This window comes from Molossus molossus, unplaced genomic scaffold (genome assembly GCF_014108415.1).
Source record: "Molossus molossus isolate mMolMol1 unplaced genomic scaffold, mMolMol1.p scaffold_m16_p_6, whole genome shotgun sequence".
Lineage (NCBI taxonomy): Eukaryota > Metazoa > Chordata > Mammalia > Chiroptera > Molossidae > Molossus > Molossus molossus.
In genome coordinates, this window is record NW_023425399.1 from 7559441 (window position 1) to 7581136 (window position 21696).

Genomic DNA, 21696 nt, shown 5'->3' on the forward strand with positions numbered 1-21696 from the left:
CATGTAATGTGCTGGGCGAGCGTGGCAGGGGGCCTGCGCGTGTGCTGGAAACTGGAACGCTGGTGGGCAGGCGGCGGGCGGGTGCGCGCGCACGGCGGGGCGTGGGCGGGGGGCGCGGGGCTGGTGGGCGCGCGTGGGGGGCGCGCGGCGCGGGCCGAGGGCGGGGACACTGCGGCGGCGGTGGCGCGGATACAGCCGGCCGCCCTCCGTGGCAGGCGCGGCGCGGGGCGAGTGGGCTCAGCGCGCAGCTCGGGCCCATGGTGCGCCCGTGTCCGTCGGTCGGGCCGCGCGGGCGGCTCCGCGCGTGGCCCGGCGCTCGCGAGCTCGCCCCCTCGCAGCGGGCCCGGCCCGCCCGCTGCCGCCGCCTCCTCCCCCGGGGCGGCGCGGCGCCAGCGGGCGGCGGCGCGGAGGCCGGACCGGGCGGCGGCCCAGGCGGTGCGGGGGGCGCGGCCGGCAAGGCGGGCGGCGCGGGCGACATGACGGACAACATCCCGCTGCAGCCGGTGCGCCAGAAGAAGCGGATGGACAGCAGGCCCCGCGCCGGGTGAGCGGGGCCGGGGCCGCCGTGTCGGCGCGCGGCCGGAGCCGGGCCGGGCCTGACAGGTTGGCCGCGCCGGCGCCATGAGCCCGGGCCGGGCCGGGAGGCGGGCGGGCGGCCGGGCCGGAGCGAGGCTCCTCCAGCTCCAGCCCGGCTCGGTCCTTCGCGCGATCCCGTCCTTTTGGGCCCCAGCGCCCGGCTGCTTCGCGCCCTCGCCCACCCTCCTTTCGAAACCCCGGGAAGCTGGGCCCGCCCAGCGCTGTTTACAGTCGCGGGCACCAGGATCAGCCGTGCCTTCGGACGGCCTCATTGTTTCCTGGGTGCCCCTCGCTGCTGTGATGACGGCCACCATCCCAGCCGTGCTCAGCGCGGAGCCGTTCTCGGACGCCTGGGTGCGCTCGGCTTTTTGGGGTGGGGGCACGGGCCCCTCCGCAGGCTCGCCCCCATCAGCGCCTCCGGGCCCTAGCTCCAAAACGGCCGCCTCGGCTCCAGGCCCTGGGTGGATCCGAACCAGCAGCCGCAGGAGGGTGGGAGGGGCTCTAACTGGCCGGTTTGGGGACCCCTCCCCCTCCCCACAGTGCGAGGGAAGGAGCCCCCTGGCAGGCAGAGGTTGCCACCTGCTGCGGCTTTCCCGGAGTGACCGACCCAGGGCAGCCTGGGCGTGGGCTTCCTTACTTGCACAGGGGACCGGTTACTGTTTTGCGCCCTTCCGCCTTCCTATTCGGAGGATGGCAATGACTTGTTGAGGTTTTGAGGGACCGTGGCACCAACTGCGACAGATTTACCTAGGGGTGAAGGTTGAGGGAAGCTGGTTAAAATGAAGATTTCCAGGCCTTCGTCCAGACACGCCAATCAGAGTTCTTGGGGGTGCGGTGGGGCCTGGAAATGTGCATTCTCCCAGGCCACCCAGGTGAGGCCAAGGCCCTTTGAAGCCCGAGAATGGCAGCTGGGCGGGGCTGCGGCCTCGGACCAGCCCTTCTCCTTGGCATCTTGTGCTCTCTGGGCACTTCCCTGTGCCCTGGCTTATTGCAGCGTCAGTTGATTGGTGCAGGGGGTGGGGAGAGGCACCAGCTAGGGTGGCTTCATCAGGTGTGTGTGTGTGTGGTGGGGAGGAGTCATGCCAGCTGCCATTTTGTGGGGTCTTTGTCCCTGCCTTCCTTGAATCTTCCGATGAGGAGGCCTCCTTGATGCAACACAGGCGAGGAAACAGCTCAGCGAGGTTAAGGTCTGCCCAGAAGATGCTGCAGAGGGAGGTGGCATTTAGGGTGGTCTGACCCAAAGGCAGTCAGTGCCCCGCCCCTTCACTCACTGTTTGGTGTTATTCCTGACCAATCAGGCTAAAGAATGATGACAGCTGAGCTCTTGTGCCTGCATGTTGCTTGCATGTAGCATACCCCCTTAGTAAATATCTTCATGAATTTATACGATCGGTAGACTGTAAAGTTTAGTTATTAATTCATGCTGTAAACAATTATGAAATTTTGCCTACTGCAGGGTCCCTGCCAGGTGACTGGGGTACAAAGATGAATTCAACAAGACCTGCCTGCCCGGCCAGTGTGGCGCAGTGGTTAGGCCAGTGTGGCGCAGTAGTTAAGCGTAGACCCCTGCACCAAGAGATTGCCAGGTCCATTCCCGGTCAGGGCACATGCCCAGGTTGCGGGCCCGATCCCCAATTGAGGGCATGCAGGAGGCAGCCAGTCAGTGTTCTCTCTCATCGATGTTTCTATCTCTCCCTCTCTCTAAAATCAATAAAGAAAAAAAAAAATAAACCAGACCTGCCCAACAGGTGCAGGCGTCTGACCCTGCCTTTGCACATTGGAGCCATCTGGGGAGCTTAAACTGATACCCTCCCTGCACCATTTTAGACCTTTGAAATAAGAACTGGGGGTGGGACCTAGGTATTTATTTAATTTTTTCAAAGCTCCCAGGTGATTTTAATTGCAGTCATAGTTGAGAACCTCCGATTCAGTGCATAAGAGAAAATACAAATAATTATTCAAAAGTGGTAGTTAGCCCTGGCCGGGTAGCTCAGTTGGTTAGCGCATCATCCGGATAAGCAAAGGTACTGGGTTCGATTCCTGGTCAGGGCACATACCAGAAACAACCACTGGCCCTGTCCAGTTTGGTTCAGCAGTTAGCACGTTGGCCCACTGACCAATGAGTCTCGGGTTCGATTCCGGTCAAGGGCACGTACCTCGGTTGCAGTTCATTCCTGGCCCTGGTTGGGGTCATGCGGAAGGCAATCAGTAGATGTGTCGCTGTCATGTCATGATTCTCTTCCTCCCTCCCACTCTATCTGAAGATAAATAGAAAGACATCCTCGGGTGAGGATAAAAAAAAAAAAAGCAAGCAATGAATGCACAAATGAGTGAAACAACAAATTGCTGTTTCTGTTTCTCTTTCTCTCCCTAAAAAAAATCAATCAATCAATACAAATAAAATAGTTACCAAGAAAGAAATGTGCACTGTTAATGTGAGGATCTAGAGAGAGTGGTGCAGACAGTTTAAAAAAAAAAAAAAAATGGAGGATCACAGCTCCTTTAGAATTTGTTACTTTGGAACAAATTTTTTTCCTAAATAGTGACACAAATTCAGGTTCAGATCATGTGTTCGAGGGCCAGGCGTTTGCAGTCTGTTCTTGTATTCAGTCTACGGTTGTAGAAGTAGCCTTGTGGAGGTGGGAATTGTGTATGGAAACGCGGGACAGAGTGATGGCCAGGCTTCCTGAAATATAATGGGGGGCGGAGGAGAGTTAAAGGAAGAAGAAATTAAGATGTGATGGATCGTGCTCTGCTGGGCACTGAGATTAGATGGTCCTGTCGATCCTCATGACGACTGTGAGTTTTGGGAGTTGGTTTCCCCACTTTATGGACAAGAACACTCAGATTCAGTGATGTTAGACAATTTGCTGGAAATCATAGACTTCATCATTGTGAGGGGCTGGATTTGAACCCAGTCAGGCTCTATGCTTTAGGGGGGTTGGAGGGTTTTGTGGTTAAAAAAACAGACCCGTAGGATGCCACTCAGTGATTACGTCATGTTGCCGGGAGGGGAAGGCGACTTGCTGAAGGGATCCAGTGGCCCCGGAGCCCCTCTCGTGAGAAAGCCCACGTTCTGCTGCTGTGGGTTAGTTGGGAAACAGGACACTTGCCCCATATTGCCGGGAACCATTTCCTGATGCCACGCGCTTTTGCTTCTGGCTGGGCGGAGTTCCCTTCTTGTAGAAACGCCAGAGGTGGGTTGCAAAAGGCGTGGGGCCGGGAGGTGAGGAGCTGGGCTCCAGCCCAGCCTCCCCTCCTCACTAGCTGTGTGACTTGGGCACATTACTTGACTTCTCTGGGTCTCAGGTTTTTCATCTGTAAAGTGGGAATGACAATTACATATACTTCGTAGGGCTGTTTTGAGACTCAACCCACGAGCAGTTTGGAACACCAAGCACTCCGTGCACCCTAGTATGTATTTACTGGGGTGGTGGGCAGAATAATACCTCCCCCAGGATGTCCATGGGTCTGTGACTATGAGACCTGACATGGCAAAAGGGACTTTCCAGATGTGATGAAGTTGATTGTGAGTTGGGAGACGATCCTGGCTGGCTCAGGTGGGCCCAGGGTAATCACAGGTGTCCTTGAAAGAGTCAGGAGAGTGTCTCAGAGCTGGAGAGAGACTGGAAGGTGCCAGGCTGCTGGCGTGGAGAAGGAGGCAGGGCCCTAAGTCGAGGAGTACAGGGGCCTCCAGAAGGAACTGGTCCTGCCAAGGCCTTGACCTTAGCCCCAGATCACTCTGCACTCCCGACCTCCAGAACTGGAAGAGGATACATTTGCGGTAATTTGTTACAGCGGGAAGGTGAGGCTAATGCACAGGGGTGTGTAGGCCTGGGGACCAGGTTCCCCCACTGGGCTTCCCGTCCCACTGGGACATTGCGGGCCACCTGGCTGGTGGGTGCAGCAGGGGCATCTCAAGGCTGGGCGGTGCAGAATGTGACCTGGCCCCCTGACCATCGAGGGGGAGTAGGAATATTTAGGATCTGCAGTGTTTGGCTTGGAACTAGTGTTTCCTCACTTGTGCTGTAGAATGGTCCTTTGGCTTTTTGTTTTTAATCCTTGTTTTACTGATAAGGAAACTGAGTCCCAGAAAGATTAAGCAATTATTGGGGGCCAAGAATGCACGGCAGAACCCGATAAGAACTCAGGATGACCCTGACTCCAAATGAAGAGACGTGGGAGGGCTTCTTGAGCAGCCAGGGCCGGCCGCCGGGAGGCGTTTCATCCGCTGTCCTCAAAGCCAGCTTCTCAGCGTGTTTGTTTCATTTTCCCTCCAGTTACAGCGACTTACAGTTGTGCAGAGTGACTGCAGGTAGAGGATGAGGGGGTGGCAGTCAAGGGGTATCGCGTTTTGAAAACTGCTGTGAGAATAAAGATAAGAACTTGGTAGGTTATCATTTTTTGTTTTGTTTTTTTAAATTCTCACCTGAGGATATTTTTCCATTTATCTTCAGATGGAGTGGGAGGGGAAGAGAGAGAGGACAGAGAGGGAGACACATCGATGTGAGACACATCGACTGGCTGCCTCCTGCACGCCCCTGACCAGGGCCAGGGACCAAACTGCAACTGAGGCACGTGCCCTTGACTGGAATCAAACCTGCGGCTCTTTGGTCTGAGGTCCAATGCTCCAAATGCTGAGCCAAACGGGCTAGGCTATCATTTAATTAATTAATTAATTAATTAACTTATTTAATTGATTTTTAGAGCGAGAAACAGAAACATTGAAGTGAGAGAGAAACATTCACCAGTTGCCTCCCGCATGTGCCCCAACTGGGATTGAACCCGCCACCTTTTGGCATATGGGATGACGCTTCAACTGACTGAGCCACCTGGCCAGGACGTAGGCTGTCATTCTAAATACCTGGCACAGGATGCTGGCTTTTGCTGTCTTTACCCAGATGCAAATGATGAAAATCATTAATGAGGGCTGCCAGCATTTTATGACCACCTTTGGTAATGGGGACAGAGTGTTTCCAGATTCACTCGTGGTAGGGACTGGACTTGGGCTGATTTAGAAAGAAAAATGCTAGCTGCGAGGTGTTTGGCGAGGACTCTTCCCTGAAGAGTTAGGACAGTGTGGATTCTTAAGCTCCGTTGCTTGCTTCCTTGTGTGTGGCTTTGGGAGACCGAGACAGGCATTCCAAGGTCGGCCTGTGGGGGACCTCTCCAGAGATCACTGCAGGTGGCTCAGGGCCAAACCCCGGAAGGCTAGCCATTATTTTTATGGTGCCTTCTGTGTGTCCCGAGTGATTCTTGTTTTCTCTTGGTAGTAGTGATGGGAAGTTTCCTCCTGTTTTAGTTCAAAGGAGCAGCGACTTGGAGAAAAGTAGGGAGTCAGTGATCGGTGGTGAGGTCGGTAGGTGTGCCCCGAGTCATTCCTGACATTGGGGACGAGGGGGCCTGTGCCCAAATGATGCTGCCTGTGTGAAGGTGTAACGTTATTGCTACAAGGGAGAATCTGGTGGTGCTAATCGATTTTAAAATTTTTATTTTGCCAAGTTATCTGAAAACCATGATTAAAAATTTTTATTTTATTTTTTTAATTTTAGAGAGAGGGGAAGGGAGGAGGAGAGAAAGAGAGAAACATTGATCGGTTGCCTCCCGACCAGGGGTCAAACCCGAAACCCGGCTATGTGCACTGACCAGGAATCAAACTGAAGATCCTTCGGTGCAGAGGAGGGTGTTCCAACCTACTGAGCTGCACTGGCCAGGGCCGAAAAACATGACTTAAACAAAACGATTAAAGACCTGGCTGGGCCCTGGCCAGTTTGGCTCAGCGGTTAGAGCATCGGCCTGCGGTCCTGAGAGACCCGGGTTCGGTTCCCGCTAAGGGCACGTACTTTGGTTGCAGTTTGTCCCCGGCCCTGGTTGGTCGTGCGGGTGGCAGCCACTCGATGTGTCCCTTCACGTCGATCTTTCTCTCTCTCTCTCCCTTCCTCTCTCTCCCTCCCGCTCTATCTGTACAAAAAGTGGAAAAAAATATCCTCGGGTGAGGATAAAAAAATAAAATAAAAAAAAAGACCTGGCTGGGTAGCTCAGTTAGTTAGAGTGTCGTCCCCATACGCAATGGTTGAGGGTTTGATCCCTGGTCAGGGCACGTACAAGAATCAAACAATGAGTGCATACATGAGTGGAACAACAAACCCATCTCTCTCTCAAATCAATAAAAACAGAAACAAAAAACAATGGTTAGTTTACCAAGTGGATTGGGGATCTTGATGTTGTTTCTGTCATTGTCTACACAGTGTGAAGGGGTGATGGGAGGCTCCCGTTGGAGGCGGCCCTGGAAGGAAAGGCGTCTGGGAAGGGGAGGAGGGGCGGGCGCTGTTGCCTCCTCCCGTTTAGATTCCTGTGGCATTTGCCACCTGCCAGGGAGGAGCCTTTCCGCTGCCCTCCCTGGGGAAGAAGCAGGTGAAGTGTGAACAGCCATGGGGGGTGAGGAGCGGTGGGGGGAGGGGCCAAAGTGGCACCTGTTAGGAGCCGCTGGTCCCTGTTGTCCTTTAAAGGTGACTTCATCCTGTCTTAAAAAAAAAAAAGAAAAACCCGTTGCGCAGGAAATTCATGTTTGGACTATTGTTCTTAGCTATGAGGTCAGCTTCTGATTTAATAACCAAGGAAGCTTTGAGCTGTTAGAAGAGAACATTTGGGAAGCACGGAGGGCTGATGTGTACCCCTCCCCTCATTCACATGTGGGAGTCCTGCCCGCCAGCACCTCAGAGTGTGACTGTGTTTGGAGGTCGAGTCGTTGAAGACAAAAGTTAAAGGAGACCGGTAGGGTGAGTCTCGTTCAGTCTCTAAGCAGAGGCCATTAAGACACACAGAGACCCAGGGCGACAGGAGAGACCATCTGAGGACCCAGTGAGGAGGCAGCCATCTCTCTGCACGCCAAGGGGACAGGTGGTGGGAGAAATCCAAACCTGCCCACACCTTGACCTTGGAATCCCAGAACGTTGAGAAAACAAATTTCTGTTGTGCAAGCCACCTGGCTCTTCTGTTATGGCAGCCCCGGGAAACAGTGCAAGAAGCACCTCGTGTGGCTCTGTGGGCTGGTGTGGTATCGCTCGGTATTGTTAATAATACGCCGGTATCTTCAGCTGCTGCTGACGCGTTCCACAGCAGCTGGCTTTCGCCCGTCCAGCCTCCAGAGCTCTCTGGAAGCATGTTGCACAGTCTTGTGGACTGGAGCTGACCCCCCCACCCCCGCCCCCAACCTAAATCACTCACCGCGTGCTGTGCAGGCTGGATGGAGGCCCCGCGCACTGTCCCCAGATGTTTCCTTTTGCTTAATGAGTTAACAGCAGTCACATTTCCAGGCTGCACTTGGTGCAGTGGCTGTTCTCGTCGCTTGGGTTGCGGAGGTTAATTTGATGAGCATTGTTGTCGTTGTCAACCACTTCCTGGTGCCTGTTCTGAGAGTTTTCTGTGGCTTGTCCCACTCGGTCCTCCCGACAACCCTACTTGACAGATGACAACACTGAGGGACAGAAGCCCTTTAGAATGGTTTCGCTTCGGAATGGCAAAGACTCATTCCAGTTTTCAGCGCATGGGCCGACGCTCAGCCACGGAGCCACACTGGCCTGGCTCTCAGTTTTTAAAAGATGCACTTTCCCTTGATGTGAACTTAGGCAGCGAATTGCCTTGCGGCCCGGCTGGGTGCCCTTCCCGACGTGAGTGTTTCTGTCCTGTCCATTCAGAACAGGTGGTTTTGTCCAGGGGGAAGGAATTCGGGCTTTTTGAAGCTTCTGTGATTTGGAGGTAAGTACGTATGTATCCCGTTGTTCCTGGTGAAAGCTAATTAGGAGCAGAAACTATGACCGAGGGAAATTCTGGAAACTTTGAATTATCCTAGTAAGTGTGTGTTCTTCAGAAACATGTTTTCAGCTACATATTGGTCCGCACGTCTTTTCTCACCCTCTCTGCGGGAGACACATTCAAGCCAGTGGGGGGAGAGGGCAGAACATCTGTTTCCGCCGTGTCTGTCCTCACCCTGTGAAAGGAAATCATTTGAATCTGAACCCTTGTTGGCGTTTATGCAGCCAGTCTCCAGTAAAGTCCCAAATAAAGTTTAAAACTGGAGAATCCCCCACCCCCGTCTTCTCTCATTTTTCTTCTGCTCACACTAAAGGCAACTAGAGGCTCTCTTACAAGGAATGACACCTGTGTCCAGGTAAATCAAAGGACCAAGTGGGAAACAGGTGTGACCACTTGTCCCACCTGGTGTGTTTGATTCCCTGGATAAACTGATGTTAAAATATTATGCACAAGTTTCTATATATACGTATACATCCACACTCAAGGGCACACCTCATACATGCACAGCTTAGTGAACTTTCTTTACTATTTTTTCTTTATTGATTTTTTTTTTTATCCTCACCCAAGGACATTTTTCGATATTTTGTTCAGATAGAGTGGGAGGGGGAGAGAGAGAGAGAAACATCGACGTGAAAGGGACACATCAAGTGGTTGCCACCCACACGACCCAACCAGGGCCGGGGACAAACCACAACTGAGGTACGTGCCTTTAGCGGGAACCGAACCCGGGTCTCTCCAGACCGCAGGCCAATGCTCTAACCGCTGAGCAAAACTGGCCAAGGCTCTTTATTGATTTGAGAGAGAGAGAGAGGAAGGGAGAGGGAGAGAGAAACATCGAGGAGAGAGAACATCGATTGGCCCCCTCCTGCATGCCCCCCACTGGGAATCGGGTTCACAACCTGGGCATGTGCCCTAACCAGGAATCGAACTGGTGACCTCTTGGTGCCTGGGTTGACGCGCAACCACTGAGCCACAGTGGCTGGGCCAGCTCAGTGAATTTTCCTAAAGTGAACATACTCCTGTAACCAGCTGCAGCTAAAGAAACAGCCTATTGCTCAGAAGCCCCACCCCCACCTCTGCCCGGATTGCTAACAGCAGAGGGTTCTTTGCCAGCTGCCATCAAGCTGCACCTGCTCCCTGGTGCCTGGCTGCTCTGGCTCAGTGTCCTAGTACACGATTCTCCCACGATGCATGCGTATTACATAGGGCGGGGCAGAAGTAAGTTTCCCGTTGTTCGTCTGGAAAAGAACCCAGAAATGCGTACACAGTGATACAAGAATAAACGCTGTGTTCTGCGTACTCACAAACCTGCTTTTGCCCCACCCTGGAGTCTGTTCATCCCTGTGGCCGCATGGGGGTCCCAGATTGTGGGGTGTATCTCCTCTCTGACCCTTCTGCTCTTGCTGGGTGGGCTCGGGGGCTGCTTCCAGACTGGGCTCTGTGATTGTGCTGCTGTGAACATGTCTGAGCCCACGTGCTGTGGCTTGGCCGGGCCCCGCGCATGTGTGTGTCCGCCGTGGAATAACTGGGGAGTGTCGCACAGTGTCAGTGCTCGCTGCCGTGTCTCTGGCAGGGCCAGAGTCTGGGGCTCTCAGCCTCACTACATGTGGGCTGGTCTGTCTCCTTTCGTTCCAGCCTCCCTCGTGGGAACAGAGCAGTACCACAAGGAGTGCAGCTTTCTTCTCTCTCTCTCTCTCTTTTAAATGATTTATTTGCTTGAGGCTTCCTTCTCTTGATCTGAGGGTTTTAGACATATAGGTTAGCCAAGTCATGTGAACTTTGAACTTAAACTGGGCAACATAGTCCCAGCCCAGCAGCCAACACCCTGTCCTTGAGTAGTTTAAATGAGAAAGGAAACAATAAAAAAGTATGCAGTTTATTTATTTTTATGTATTTGTATTTTTTATTTATATGCATTTATATACATTTGATGTATCAAATTTTTATGTAATATATTTATCTACATTTATTTGTATTTTATAAGTATAAAATGTAAAAAAATGTGTAAATGTGTAGCCCTGGCCAGCTGGGCTCAGCGGTTAGAACATCAGCCCACGGGTTCCATTCCGGTCAAGGTCAGGTAGCTCAGTTTCAGTTCGGTCCCGGGCCCTGGTTGGGTTCTTGCGGGAGGCAACCAGTCGATGAGTCTCTCTCTCTCCCTTCCTCCCTCCCATGCTATCTGAAGATAAATGGAAAACTCTTGGGTGAGGATTAAAACAAAAATTAAACGTGTGCATGTGTATTAAAAACTGTAGAATGGGGGTGGGGTTGGGGAGGAGGGTGTCAATGGGGACAAAGGAGAAACATCTGTAACAAAAATAAATTAATTTTAAAAAAGCCCAGCTGGTGTGGCTCAGTGGTTGAGCGTCAACCCAGGCACCAAGAGGTTGATGGTTCGATTCCCGGTCAGGGCACATGCCCAGGTTGTGGGCCCAATCCGCAGTGGGGGGCATGCAGGAGGCGGCCAATCTATGTTCTTTCTCATCAATGTTTCTATCTCTCTCTCCCTTCCTCTCTCTCTAAAATCAATAAAGAAAAAATATTTTAGGAAACAAACAGAAAAACCCTTGTAGGATAGAGAAAAGAGCTGAATGAAATCCTAACGTTAACTTTGCCTTCAGAGGCAACCACAACTGCTCTGGCTTGGTAGCTCAGTTGGCTAGAGCATCATTCCAATATACAAAGGTTGTGGGTTTGAGTCCTGGTCAGGGCACATAAATAAGTGGAGTGACAGCCCTGGCCAGTTTGGTTCAGTGGTTAGAGTGTCGGCCCGCGGACCAGAGAGTCCCGGGTTCGGTTCCTGCTAAGGGCACGTAACTTGGTTGCAGTTTGTCCCTGGCCCCGATTGGGGTTGTGTGGGTGGCAACCACTCGATGTGTCTTTCTCACATCGATGTTTCTCTCTCTCTCTTCCTCTCTTTCTCCCTCCCACTCTATCTGAAGATAAGTGAGAATAAAAATAAAAAAAATAAGTGGAGTGACAAATCAATGTTTCTTTCTGTCTCCCTCCCCACCCCTTCATCTCTCTCTCTCTCTCTCTCTCTCTCAGAAATCAACAACAACCAAAAAAAAAACAAAGACAACCACAACCAACAGGACCATTTTAGCTTGTGCTGTGTTTCTGTGTGTACGTTGCCTATACATTATAACCATGTAGCGCAAGTATTTTTATTCCCTACCTTTCCCACGTAACATAAGGCCTTTTCTGTATCACGAAGTCCTTTGTAAATAACACTTTAAATGGCAACAGAATATTTCTTTGAGTAGAGTTCCCTAATTCACTTAACCCCAGGCCCTCAATTTTCACAAGTCAATTCCTGTTTTCACTTTTTAAGTAATGTTTTCATTCTGAATATCGGCCCTCCAAAGCAAAGTCACCCCAACGACGCACAGAGGGGGGGCACAGAGCCCCAGAGCCGAGCTATCACCTGTTTGGGATGGGATGAGCTCCCCCGGCAGCCTGACACTCCCGGGACAGCCGTGCCCATCACAGCGCCGAGCCGCAAGTCTCAGCCTTGATGCATGCACATGGCAGAGGCCGCCACTGTCACTCCACAGTGTTTGCTGAGCACTTACTCTGTCCCTGGCAGAGTTTTAAAGAATTTAAAAAAATTTGATTTGAGAGAGAGAGGAAGGGAGCAGGGGAGGAGGGGGGTGGCGGCGGGGGAGAGAGAAACATCGATTTGTTGTTCCACTTAGGCAATCACTAGTTGATTCTTGTATGTGCTCTGACTGGGGATCCTCAGACCCACAACCTTGGGGTATCGGGATGATGCTCTAACCCGCTGAGCTACCCGGCCAGGGTTGGCACAGTTTTAATGTTGGGGAAAGAGCAGCAAACACCAGACAGTAACCCCTGCCTACAGGAAGTCTCCCTCTCGTGACATCGTAGAATTTGAACTTGGTGGGTTTTGGAGGTGGCATCACCCCTGCCCTGGGCAGCTTCAGTGGATCGTCCTGTGGCATCGACAGTCCTACAGTCCATCCATTTCCCGGGAAGCCGAGGTTAGAGAGGTGAACAGCCGCCAGCCCAGGGCCACACGGCGCTCACGCTGCTGCCTTCTGTCCCACAGGTCAGCTCAGTTGTCTCTTCTTTAGACATGCTTCCCAGACCACCCCCTCTGAAGGAGCTGCCTTCCACCCAGCGATGTGTCCTTGTTTGTTGTTGTTATTATTATTATTATTATTTTGCTTGTTTTCTGTTGCCACCCTGTCCACCTGCAAAACAGTAGGCTCCATAAAAGCAGCACCCTCCTCTGTCTTGTTGATACGTTCCAGTGGTCAGCCTGGAGACTGCACGTAGTAGGTGCTCAATAAATGTGTGTTGATTGAATGATGAAGAATAGGAGCTACAGTTCCAGTCAGGTCTGCCTGCTCCCAGTGCCCTTACTTTTATTTGGAAAAATGTTAAAATCCCCTAGGAACTCTGCGGTCTAAATTCATGGGGGGGGGGGGGGCGCACACGGTGGACCCGCAGTGCAGGCGGGTCGTGTGTGTGGGAGCCAGGAGGAGGACAGGCAGTGGGACAGCCTTCTGCACAGAAAGCAAAGGGAGGCCTCTTCCTCTCTCCCTTCTTTCCTTCCCTCCCTTCTTCCCTCTCTCCTCCTTTCTCGTTCACTTAGCCTGTTGCTTTAAGGAATTCGCCACAGCAGCAGCTTGTCTGAGGCCGGGGTTACAGATCTCAAATTGATCCCAGATTTGCTACTTGCTTGGGGCGGCCCCTGTTTCAGTCCCCACGGGCTCCAGCAGCTTCTGCTGCATCACCAAGATTTCCGACGTCTCCAAGCGCCGGGGCCGAGCCTTTGTCAGAACAGGGGCTGTTCTGTGCCCAGTGAGGGCCTGCTGGACAAAGCCCCGTGGAGCCAGAGGGCTGGCGTGGCCCGGGGGGACCTGGCCCGCTCGGCTGCGCCTGGGCACCCTCCCCAGCTCGGACCCTGCGGGGGACTGTCAGGCTCTACAGTTTTGTTTTTACCATTGTGAAAGTATTAATTTATTTAAAAAAATAGGAGTGGCTCCTGTTAAAGAGAACCGAGAAGATGCTGTAGCTAGAATTAGTTAAAGGCCTCCTTCCTGTCGTTAACATGGAGCCATGTTTCCTTCTGTGTTTTTATTGAATGACTATGAGGGGACACGATTTCCGTTCATTTTTGCCATCGTAAGTTAGAACGTAGGTGTGGTGAGGGCTTGGGGTGGGGCAGGGGCTGGGAGGGGGTAAATGGGGGAAAATTGGGGTACACCTGTAATACTGTCCACAATAAAAGACAAAAGAAAATAAATATATTTTCAAAAATACAAATAAAAAACTAGAACTTAGTCTAGAGAGGATGTCTTTTTTTTTTTTTTTTTTTTTTTTAATCCTCACCCGAGGACATTTTTTTCTATTTTTTGTTCAGATAGAGTGTGGGAGGGAGAGAGAGAGAGAGAAACATCGACGTGAAAGGGACACGTCGAGTGGTTGCCACCCACACGACCCAACCAGGGCCGGGGACAAACTGCAACCGAGGTACGTGCCCTTAGCGGGAACCGAACCCGGGTCTCTCAGGACCGCAGGCTGACGCTCTAACCGCTGAGCCAAACCGGCCAGGGCTAGAGAGGATATCTTGATGCATGAACTTCCCATTACATTTTGAGAATTTTCATAGGCTGGAATCCCAGGTCGCTGGGTTGAACGGACCGCGTGTGCATCCCAGGGCTTTCTGGGATGAGTCTGTCATTTTCTGCCCAGTGTAACCCAGAACTGCCCCATGTTCCAGGTCAGGATATGGGCAATGCCTCCACCTGTCATTGTAGCTTTGCTTATGCCCAGCACATGCCCATGAGATTGGAAGGTTTTCAAAGGAAAGAGGTAAAACCGAGTGCTCCCCTTTCTCTGCCCACCGCAGTTGGGCTTCCTGTTTATTAAAGAGTGAGCTGGGCGGGGGTGGAGAACAGAGGCCTGTGGCTGGCTGGGGACACAATACAAGCTCTGTGGATGTGCTGGGTGAACTTAACCCCTCGCGGTGGCGTGCTTAGTAGTTATGTAAGATGTGTGGGAGTCTAAGCATCCTTGGTGGAGTGGATAAAGGAAAGTGTACGCATAGTTTCTCATGATAGAGCTGGATGTAGACGACAGGGCCAAGGGCATGATGTCTGGCTTCCCAGCGAAGGGTGGAGGCTGGCGGCACCCCTGCAGCACTAACATCAGAAAAGGGGAGACCGTGCTACCTGGCGGGGGCCCTTCCACACCTGGGCTGTCTTACTAGACCGCAGCGCCTTCCTTGGAAACTTCTCCCTGGCCTCCCTGGGCTGTCTCAGGTGGGGTGGTGTGGGGCTGTGGCCTGCCCAGGTCTCCATGGGAACAGGAGTCTGGGAAGAGAAATGGGCCAGCAAAGCTGCGGAGGACCTGGAGGGGTTGAGGATGTGGTTTAAGCGATGCTGTCTCTGTTCACGGTTGGGCTCTGCCTCTTTCTACCAGCTGCATGACCACGGGCGAGTGAGTCCACCTCTCCCAAATGCGCGTGGAGGGAGTGCTCAGCCGTTTGGGGGCTCGATGAGTTCATGTGGGGAGTGCTTAGATCCCAAAGCCGGGGGCTCGTGGGAGGCGCAGCAGCAGTGTGAGCCAGTGTCAAGGCCGACGGTGGGTTGTGCTGGAGGGAGGAGCTAGGTGGACCTGGGCCGTGTCACTGCGACCCTTGCGGCGTCCCTGCTGTGTCCCTGTCACTGGCTTTTTCACTGGGTGGCCGTCTCGATGATTCAGGGGCGGCTGTCACCACCTACCGCGGGATGCGGTCTCCAACGCTGTGGTTAAGAGCGCGGACCCCAGCCGGCTCTGCCTCTCCCCAGCTGCAGGGCAGCCCGAGGTGCTGTCACCCCGCCTGCGAGCACCTGCCCTGGGACCGTTGTGGGCACTAAGGGACGTCATTCACACTGCAGACTTCTCCACAGCGCCTGGCCCACACCGAGCGCTTTAAAAATATTCTCGCGTGTTGTTGTGGTGTCTGAGGAGCTTCCTTCCATGTGGTCATTGGATTCCGTCCTGTGGCATTTTGTGGGCTCCGGGTGCTGGCCGGGCACTGTGGCACCAGACCTGGTTTACAACCCGTGAGCCAGTGACCTAAACCCACTGCAAGTGCGTAAGGTCAGGAGGAAGGTCTGAGTGCTGAGCGCTGGGCCTGGGACAGGCCAGGAGGGTCCCCCGCCCTCACAGAGTGAGTGCCCCTCCCCGCGGTGCAAGTATCTGCCCACCCTGCCCAACACGGGTGTCAGCATGCTTTTTGATATTGGTCATCACGCTAAATAAAACATGACGTCTCAGTGTGGGTTTTATTTTGCATTAAATTTAAACATTGAATCATTTGCCAAAAACTGAGCCTTTGCACATCCAAGTCCGTTTCATCTCTGGCTCGAAGAATCGAGGAGACTCGTGCTGGGCTTGTGTGACCATCTCCTGGCGGGAGCTGGGGGTGGCCTCTTCCTTCCCACAGTGTGCCCTGACCCGTGTTCCTTTATGTGCTCGCTAGGCTTCTGTGGGTGTGAGCTTGCCCGTCAGGGTAGAGGTGCTCAGAGCTCCTCCTCTTCTCCTCGGGGAGAGCACAGAGCTGGGTTTGGAAGGGTAGGTAGGTGGGCTGGCCTCAAAGCCTGGTGTGTGTCTTGCAGAGGGCTCGGGAGTAGCAGAAAAGTGGACCAGGGAGGGAAGGTCCGAGCACCAGCCGTCAGAGCTCACCTGCCTTGGCCGCAGCCGGTGGCTAAATGGAGGGCCTGGGATGCAAAGGTCAAAGGCGTGGACTTGAGTCCATAATTATTGAGTCATAGTGGGGGTGGGACATGGTGTGAGTCACGGCGCGCCGGGCAGAAAGAGACCAGTGGGGAAGGACGTAAGGCAGGAGGAGGAGGGAAGGGCCACAGTTCCTACCATCCACGTCGGCCCTTCCGGGGAGCCAGAGATAACTGGTGGGCTGTGTGTATTTGCTTCCCATGTTCCCCCCACGCATACGTGTGGTAGCATGTATTTTTTAAATTAAAGTAGAGCATACTAAGTTGCATGTGTTTAGCTGTATGTTTTCTCCCTCTGGATTCATCACCCGGATCTGGACCTGCCAGTGTGTGACCTCATTCTTTCATGTCTGCAGGGTCGTTGCACAGGGCGTCCCTCCATCGGGACATGGGGTCATTTCCAGGCTTCGAGCCCTCGGTGCTGCTGTGAGCATCCGTGTGCACTTTCCGTTGCTGGGCTGTCCCTGTGTTTGCTTAGGGTCCGCGCCCCCAGGTGGACATGCTAGGTCAGAGGATCTGAGCTCTTCTTTTATTTTTACAGTGATACCTCGGTTCTCGAACATAATTCGTTCCAGGAGGACGGTCGAGAACCAAATTGTTCGAGAACCGAAGCAATGAAACCCAATAGGAAATAATGGAAACAGGATTAATTCGTTCCAAGCCCCAGAAAATGCCTATTTACTGGCCTAATTTGTATATAATATGTAGAAAAACATAAGTCTCAACAAGAAATAAAAGTGTACAGTATGTCTAAGGGTTAAATTCAGTGTAAAGCGTGACTCTCCACAAAGCGTGACTCTCTCTCTGCACTCACACTGCTGATGCAAGCAAGGCGCGCTGGGCCGAATGAACGCCATTCGGCTCAACTCGGCTCATCTCGGAAGTTCGAGTTCCAAATATTTGTTCGGATTCCAAGACAAAAGTTTCTCGAATCTCCTGGTCGAATACCGATTTGGTCGAAAGTCAAGGCGTTCGAGAACCGAGGTATCACTGTATTTTCTCATCAAAAAATTTTTTTTCTTAATTGATTTGGAGAGGGAGAGGGAGGGAGAGATGGAAACATCGATGAGAGAGAACATCGACTGGCTGCCTCCTGCACGCCCCCACTGGGGATCGGGCCCACAACCTGAGCATGTGCCCTGACTGGGAATCGAACTGGCAACCTCTTGGTGCAGGGGTCGGCGTTGAACCACGGAGCCACGCTGGCAGAGCCTCGGAGCTCCCCATGTAAAGAGAAATTGCCACACTGACGTTTTTCATCGCTATGGTTCTGTTTTCCTCTGAGCCGGTAGCATCCTGTTGCCAGAGTTATGCTTGGATGTCAGTGAACTAGGGTCCTTCTTTGCATTCTTTCTGACTTGAAATTTTACATTCTCCTAGTTTTAAAAAATCTAGCCACTTAGATGATTTTATTTATTTATTTTTTAAATATGTTTTTATTGATATTTTTAGAGAGAGAGGAAAGGAGAGAGAGATAGAAACGTCGATGTGGATCAGATGCCTCCTGCACACCCCTACTGGGGATCGAGCCTGAAACCCGAGCACGTGCCCTGACCAGGAATTGAGCTGGGACCTCTCAGTCCATGAGACGGTGCTCCATTCACTAAGCCACACCAGCCGGGCACACTTAGAGACTTTTGGAACCAAGAGTAAAAGTTTTGCTTCCTGCCCTGGCCGGTTTGGCTCAGCGGTTAGAGCGTCAGCCTGCGGTCCTGAGAGACCCGGGTTCGGTTCCCACTAAGGGCACGTACCTCGGTTGCAGTTTGTCCCCGGCCCTGGTTGGTTGTGCGGGTGGCAGCCACTCGATGTGTCCCTTTCACATCGATGTTTCTCTCTCTCTCTCTGTTCCTCTCTCTCCCTCCCACTCTACCTGAACAAAAAATGGAAAAATGTCTTCGGGTGAGGATAAAAAAAAAAAAAAAAAAGTTTTGCTTCCTACCTCCCTTCCACTTTTTCCCGTGTCCCCCACCCTCATCCCCACCCCTGCCCCGGGCACATTTACTTAACAATTTGGGTTACATCCTTCTAGACCTGCCATCCAATATGGTAGGCACTAGATACATATGGCTATTTAAATTAATTAAATTGATGGAATGACCTTTAAATTTTACATGTTGAGTGCTCATTAGTCCCATGGCTCAATGGCTGCTCTTTGACCACGCAGATGTAGAGTATTTCCATCACTGCAGAAATGGGTGGGAGGGTGCTGCCCCGGACCAGGTTCTCAGACTCGGGGTGATTGACATTTGGGGCCGGCTCCTCCTCTGTGAGGCGCTGTCCTGTGTGTTGTAGGAGGCTGAGCAGCATCCCTGGCCTCCACCTGCTTGATGCCAGTACTGCCTCCCTTTCCTGCACCTGCACTGGTGACAACCAACAGCCCTCTAGACATTGCTAAGTGTCCCTGGGGTGGAGAGCAATTCACCCTCCTCCCCTTAATCCCGTGGACTTTTTGCTATATTGCTCTGAGTTTTTTTTACATTCTTCCTGGATCTTCCCAGTGTCAACAACGAGCCCATTGCTTCCTGGAGCCTGGCTTCCGGAAAGGTTGGTGCGTCATGCGGGCAGCTCAAATATTTACCGAGTGCCTGCTGGTGGCGTGGCACCCAGAGCAGACTGATCATTGCGCTGGAGGCCAGCTCCTGTTCCAGCAGCTGCTTCCCAGAAACATTGTTGCCATTTGCTCTTCCCTTGAAGCTGCTGCACCGCCTCGTCAGAACCTTTGTTAGAGTCAGATCCTAGGAAAACTCTGCTTTGCGTTTTCTTTGTTTACATGGTCTACGCTGAAAGCAATGCCCACGAAATGTGTTTAGCCTTAACCTAGTTAATACCTATTAACGTCTTAACCTAGTTAATAGCTGTTGATGCCAACAGGCGAGAAGATTGTTCCGTGGTTGGATTTTTAATCTAGAAAATAACTTGAGAAAAAAATCTCTTATTTTTTCAAAGAAGATTGATGGATTGAATGATTTTAGAGAGAGAGAGAGAGAAAAACAACATTGATTTGTTGTTCCACTCGTTTATGCCTTCATTGGTTGATTCTTATAGGTGCCCTGACTGGGGATCAAAACTGCATCCTTGGTGTATTGGGAGGACGCTCTGACCAACTGAGCTACCTGGCAGGGCTCAGTGTCTACTGTTAGTTGAATGCCTGTTATGTTCTAGGTCCTGTCCGGTGCCTTTTCTATATAAAACTCTTGAATCCTCTTAGTAATTCAGCAAGGCGGGGCTTATTATTCTGTCCACAGAGAGGGAGAGAGGGGTCACAGAAGATGAGTAGCCGGGAGGCACACAGCAGGGCTGGGAGGTGTGCCCAGGTCCATCTGGCCCGAAAGCCGGTGTTCCTCACCCCTGCCACACGGTCCTGCTGCTCTGAGCCGGTGGCTCTCGCCTGTTCCTTCTTTTTCAGCCTCTCCATTCATTCTCCCCTCCTAGGCTTCCCTCGTGTGGCCCATCTCCCCAGCCTGTCTAGAATGTGGGGTAGGAGTGCCTTCGTCCCGGCCTACAACAGACAGCTCTGTTTGGTATTAAGAAACAGCAGCAGCAGCAATCCATGACACTGGTGACAACTGTCACGACAGACCTTGGAGGGGGGGGGTTGCTCAAGTCCACCACTAGACAGATGGGCTGTGGCAGCAGCCACTAGGGAAGAGATCTGCAGGTTATAAATCCAGAAGTTGAGAAGGAACCCAGCTACCTCCTCTTCTCTTTGGACAGGTGGGCGGAACTTGGTCACTTGTAAATTTGCCACTAAGCCCAAGGCTTCCGCCGAGGCACATTATTTCCCCAAATCTGGGCAGGCGATGTTCCTAGGTGCTGCAGTGATACAGTCGAAGTAGTTGAGGGACAGGAGCGAAATGACACTAAGGTGTGTAGCAAGACACTTCCTGGTGCAGCTTCCCTTCCGCAGCGCGCACCCTGCCAGCCGCCCAGTAACAGCAGGCGCAGCTGGCGTGGGGCTTGGCAGGAAGGAGCAGCAGCCGCAGGGGTGTAGGCTCCAGCCTCCTGATCCAGTGGGAATTCAGCCTTGTTAACTTTTCATGGTGCTGATTTTGATACTTGGCTTCTGGGTGTGACAGGTGGTGCTGGTTTTCCATTTATGATAGTGGTGTGCAATTACCTTTTAAAATACACTTATGTAAATGGAGTTCTGACCCGGGCACTCTGGCATCTGGGGGCAGGTCATTCTGTGTCGTGGGGGCCTTGGAGGGGCTTAGCAGCACCCTGGTCTCCCCTGCCTACTGTCCCAGTGGTTAACCTCCACCCCTGGTTGAGCATCACTGATGTGAGGTATGCAAATTCAGGCAAATCATGAATTTCGAAAGCACAGGGAGTTGGGTATCATAGAAATGCTGTGTGTGTATGTGTGAAAATGGCTGAAGTTTGGGAAACTGTTTAGAAAATTTCCTCCAGTTGTGGGGTCCACTCTCTAGTGTCCTCGTCTCCCTTCTTTGTCACCGACATCAGTTCCAGAGTCAGGTGGGTGCCCTGGCCAGTGTGGCTCAGTTGGTTGGAGTGTTTTCCTGGAAGGCCATGGGTTCAATTTCTAGTCAGGACATTAGCTGGGTTGTGGGTTCGATTCCCCAGTCGGGGCATGTTGTAAGATGCAGCTGATGGATGCATCTCTCACATCAATGTTTCTCTCTCCCCCCCTCCCTTCTTCCATCCCTCCCTTCCTTTCTAAAAATCAATTTAAAAAAATTTAAAACAACAAGTTGAACGAGGTGTCTTGAAAGAGGTGCTGTAAACTGTCCAGTAGAACTTTCTGTCATGCTGTCCCGTGTCTGCACGGTCCAGTCCACAGCCACTGGCCACACAGTGTTACTGAGACTGAAAATGTGGCCTGTGGGAGTGAGGGACTGAGTTCTCTTACCTTATTTTCTTAAAGGGTAAAGAGACAGCAGCCACCTGCGGACAGCGCAGCCGGGAAGAGTCGGGAATGGAGAGGTCAGGGTGGCAGGACTCGGGCCTTCGGTGCCGCCTGCTCGCCTGGGAAGCTTAGACTTCCACAGGCACAGGCCCCGCAGGGATTTGTCTTTAGGAGGGCCCAGCCTTAGCAGACAGGACTGTCAGATGGGAGGTCTGGGGGTAGTGGTGAACAGATACCCGACTAAAACTGGCTTGAGCAAAGTAGAATAAAACAGAATTGATTTATTGATTCCTAAGACAGCCCAGGGAATGGACAGACCATCGTGGGTCTTTTTTACACATGTAAGCCTGTGTCTGCACACATGTGCTGCTTTCATGCAAAGACTAGCATCCCAGATGCACCTCTCAGCTCCTTGCTTTTCTTTTTTAAAATAGGTTTGTATTGATTTTAGGGAGAGAGAGGAAGGGAGAAGGAAAGAGAGAGAGACACATCCATCGATGAGCGAGAACTATTGATTGGCTGCCTCCTGCACGCCCCCTACTCGGGATTGAGCCTGCAGCCCAGGCCTGTGCCCTGACCCGGAATCGAACTGGCGACCTCTTGGTGCATGAGATGGTGCTCCACCAACTGAGCCACACTGGCTGTGACTTCTTGCTTTTCTTTTTTCTTTATCCTCACCCGAGGACA

The 21696-nt window shown here is 52.4% G+C and overlaps 1 protein-coding gene across 2 annotated transcripts in view; it reads left to right on the forward strand.

Moving 5' to 3' along the window:
• Positions 1-435: 435 nt before the first annotated feature.
• Positions 436-21696, forward strand: part of ATP9A (ATPase phospholipid transporting 9A (putative)) — a 119669-nt gene continuing 98408 nt past the window's right edge. Inside the window, exon 1 of one of the 2 annotated variants that reach the window (XM_036244555.1) lies at positions 436-544. In XM_036244555.1, coding sequence (XP_036100448.1) covers positions 477-544 — 68 coding nt within the window. In that variant the 5' untranslated portion in view covers positions 436-476. Of the gene's footprint in view, positions 545-8072; positions 8335-21696 lie in introns of those variants that run through there. The other variant, XM_036244556.1, reaches the window with a different exon arrangement.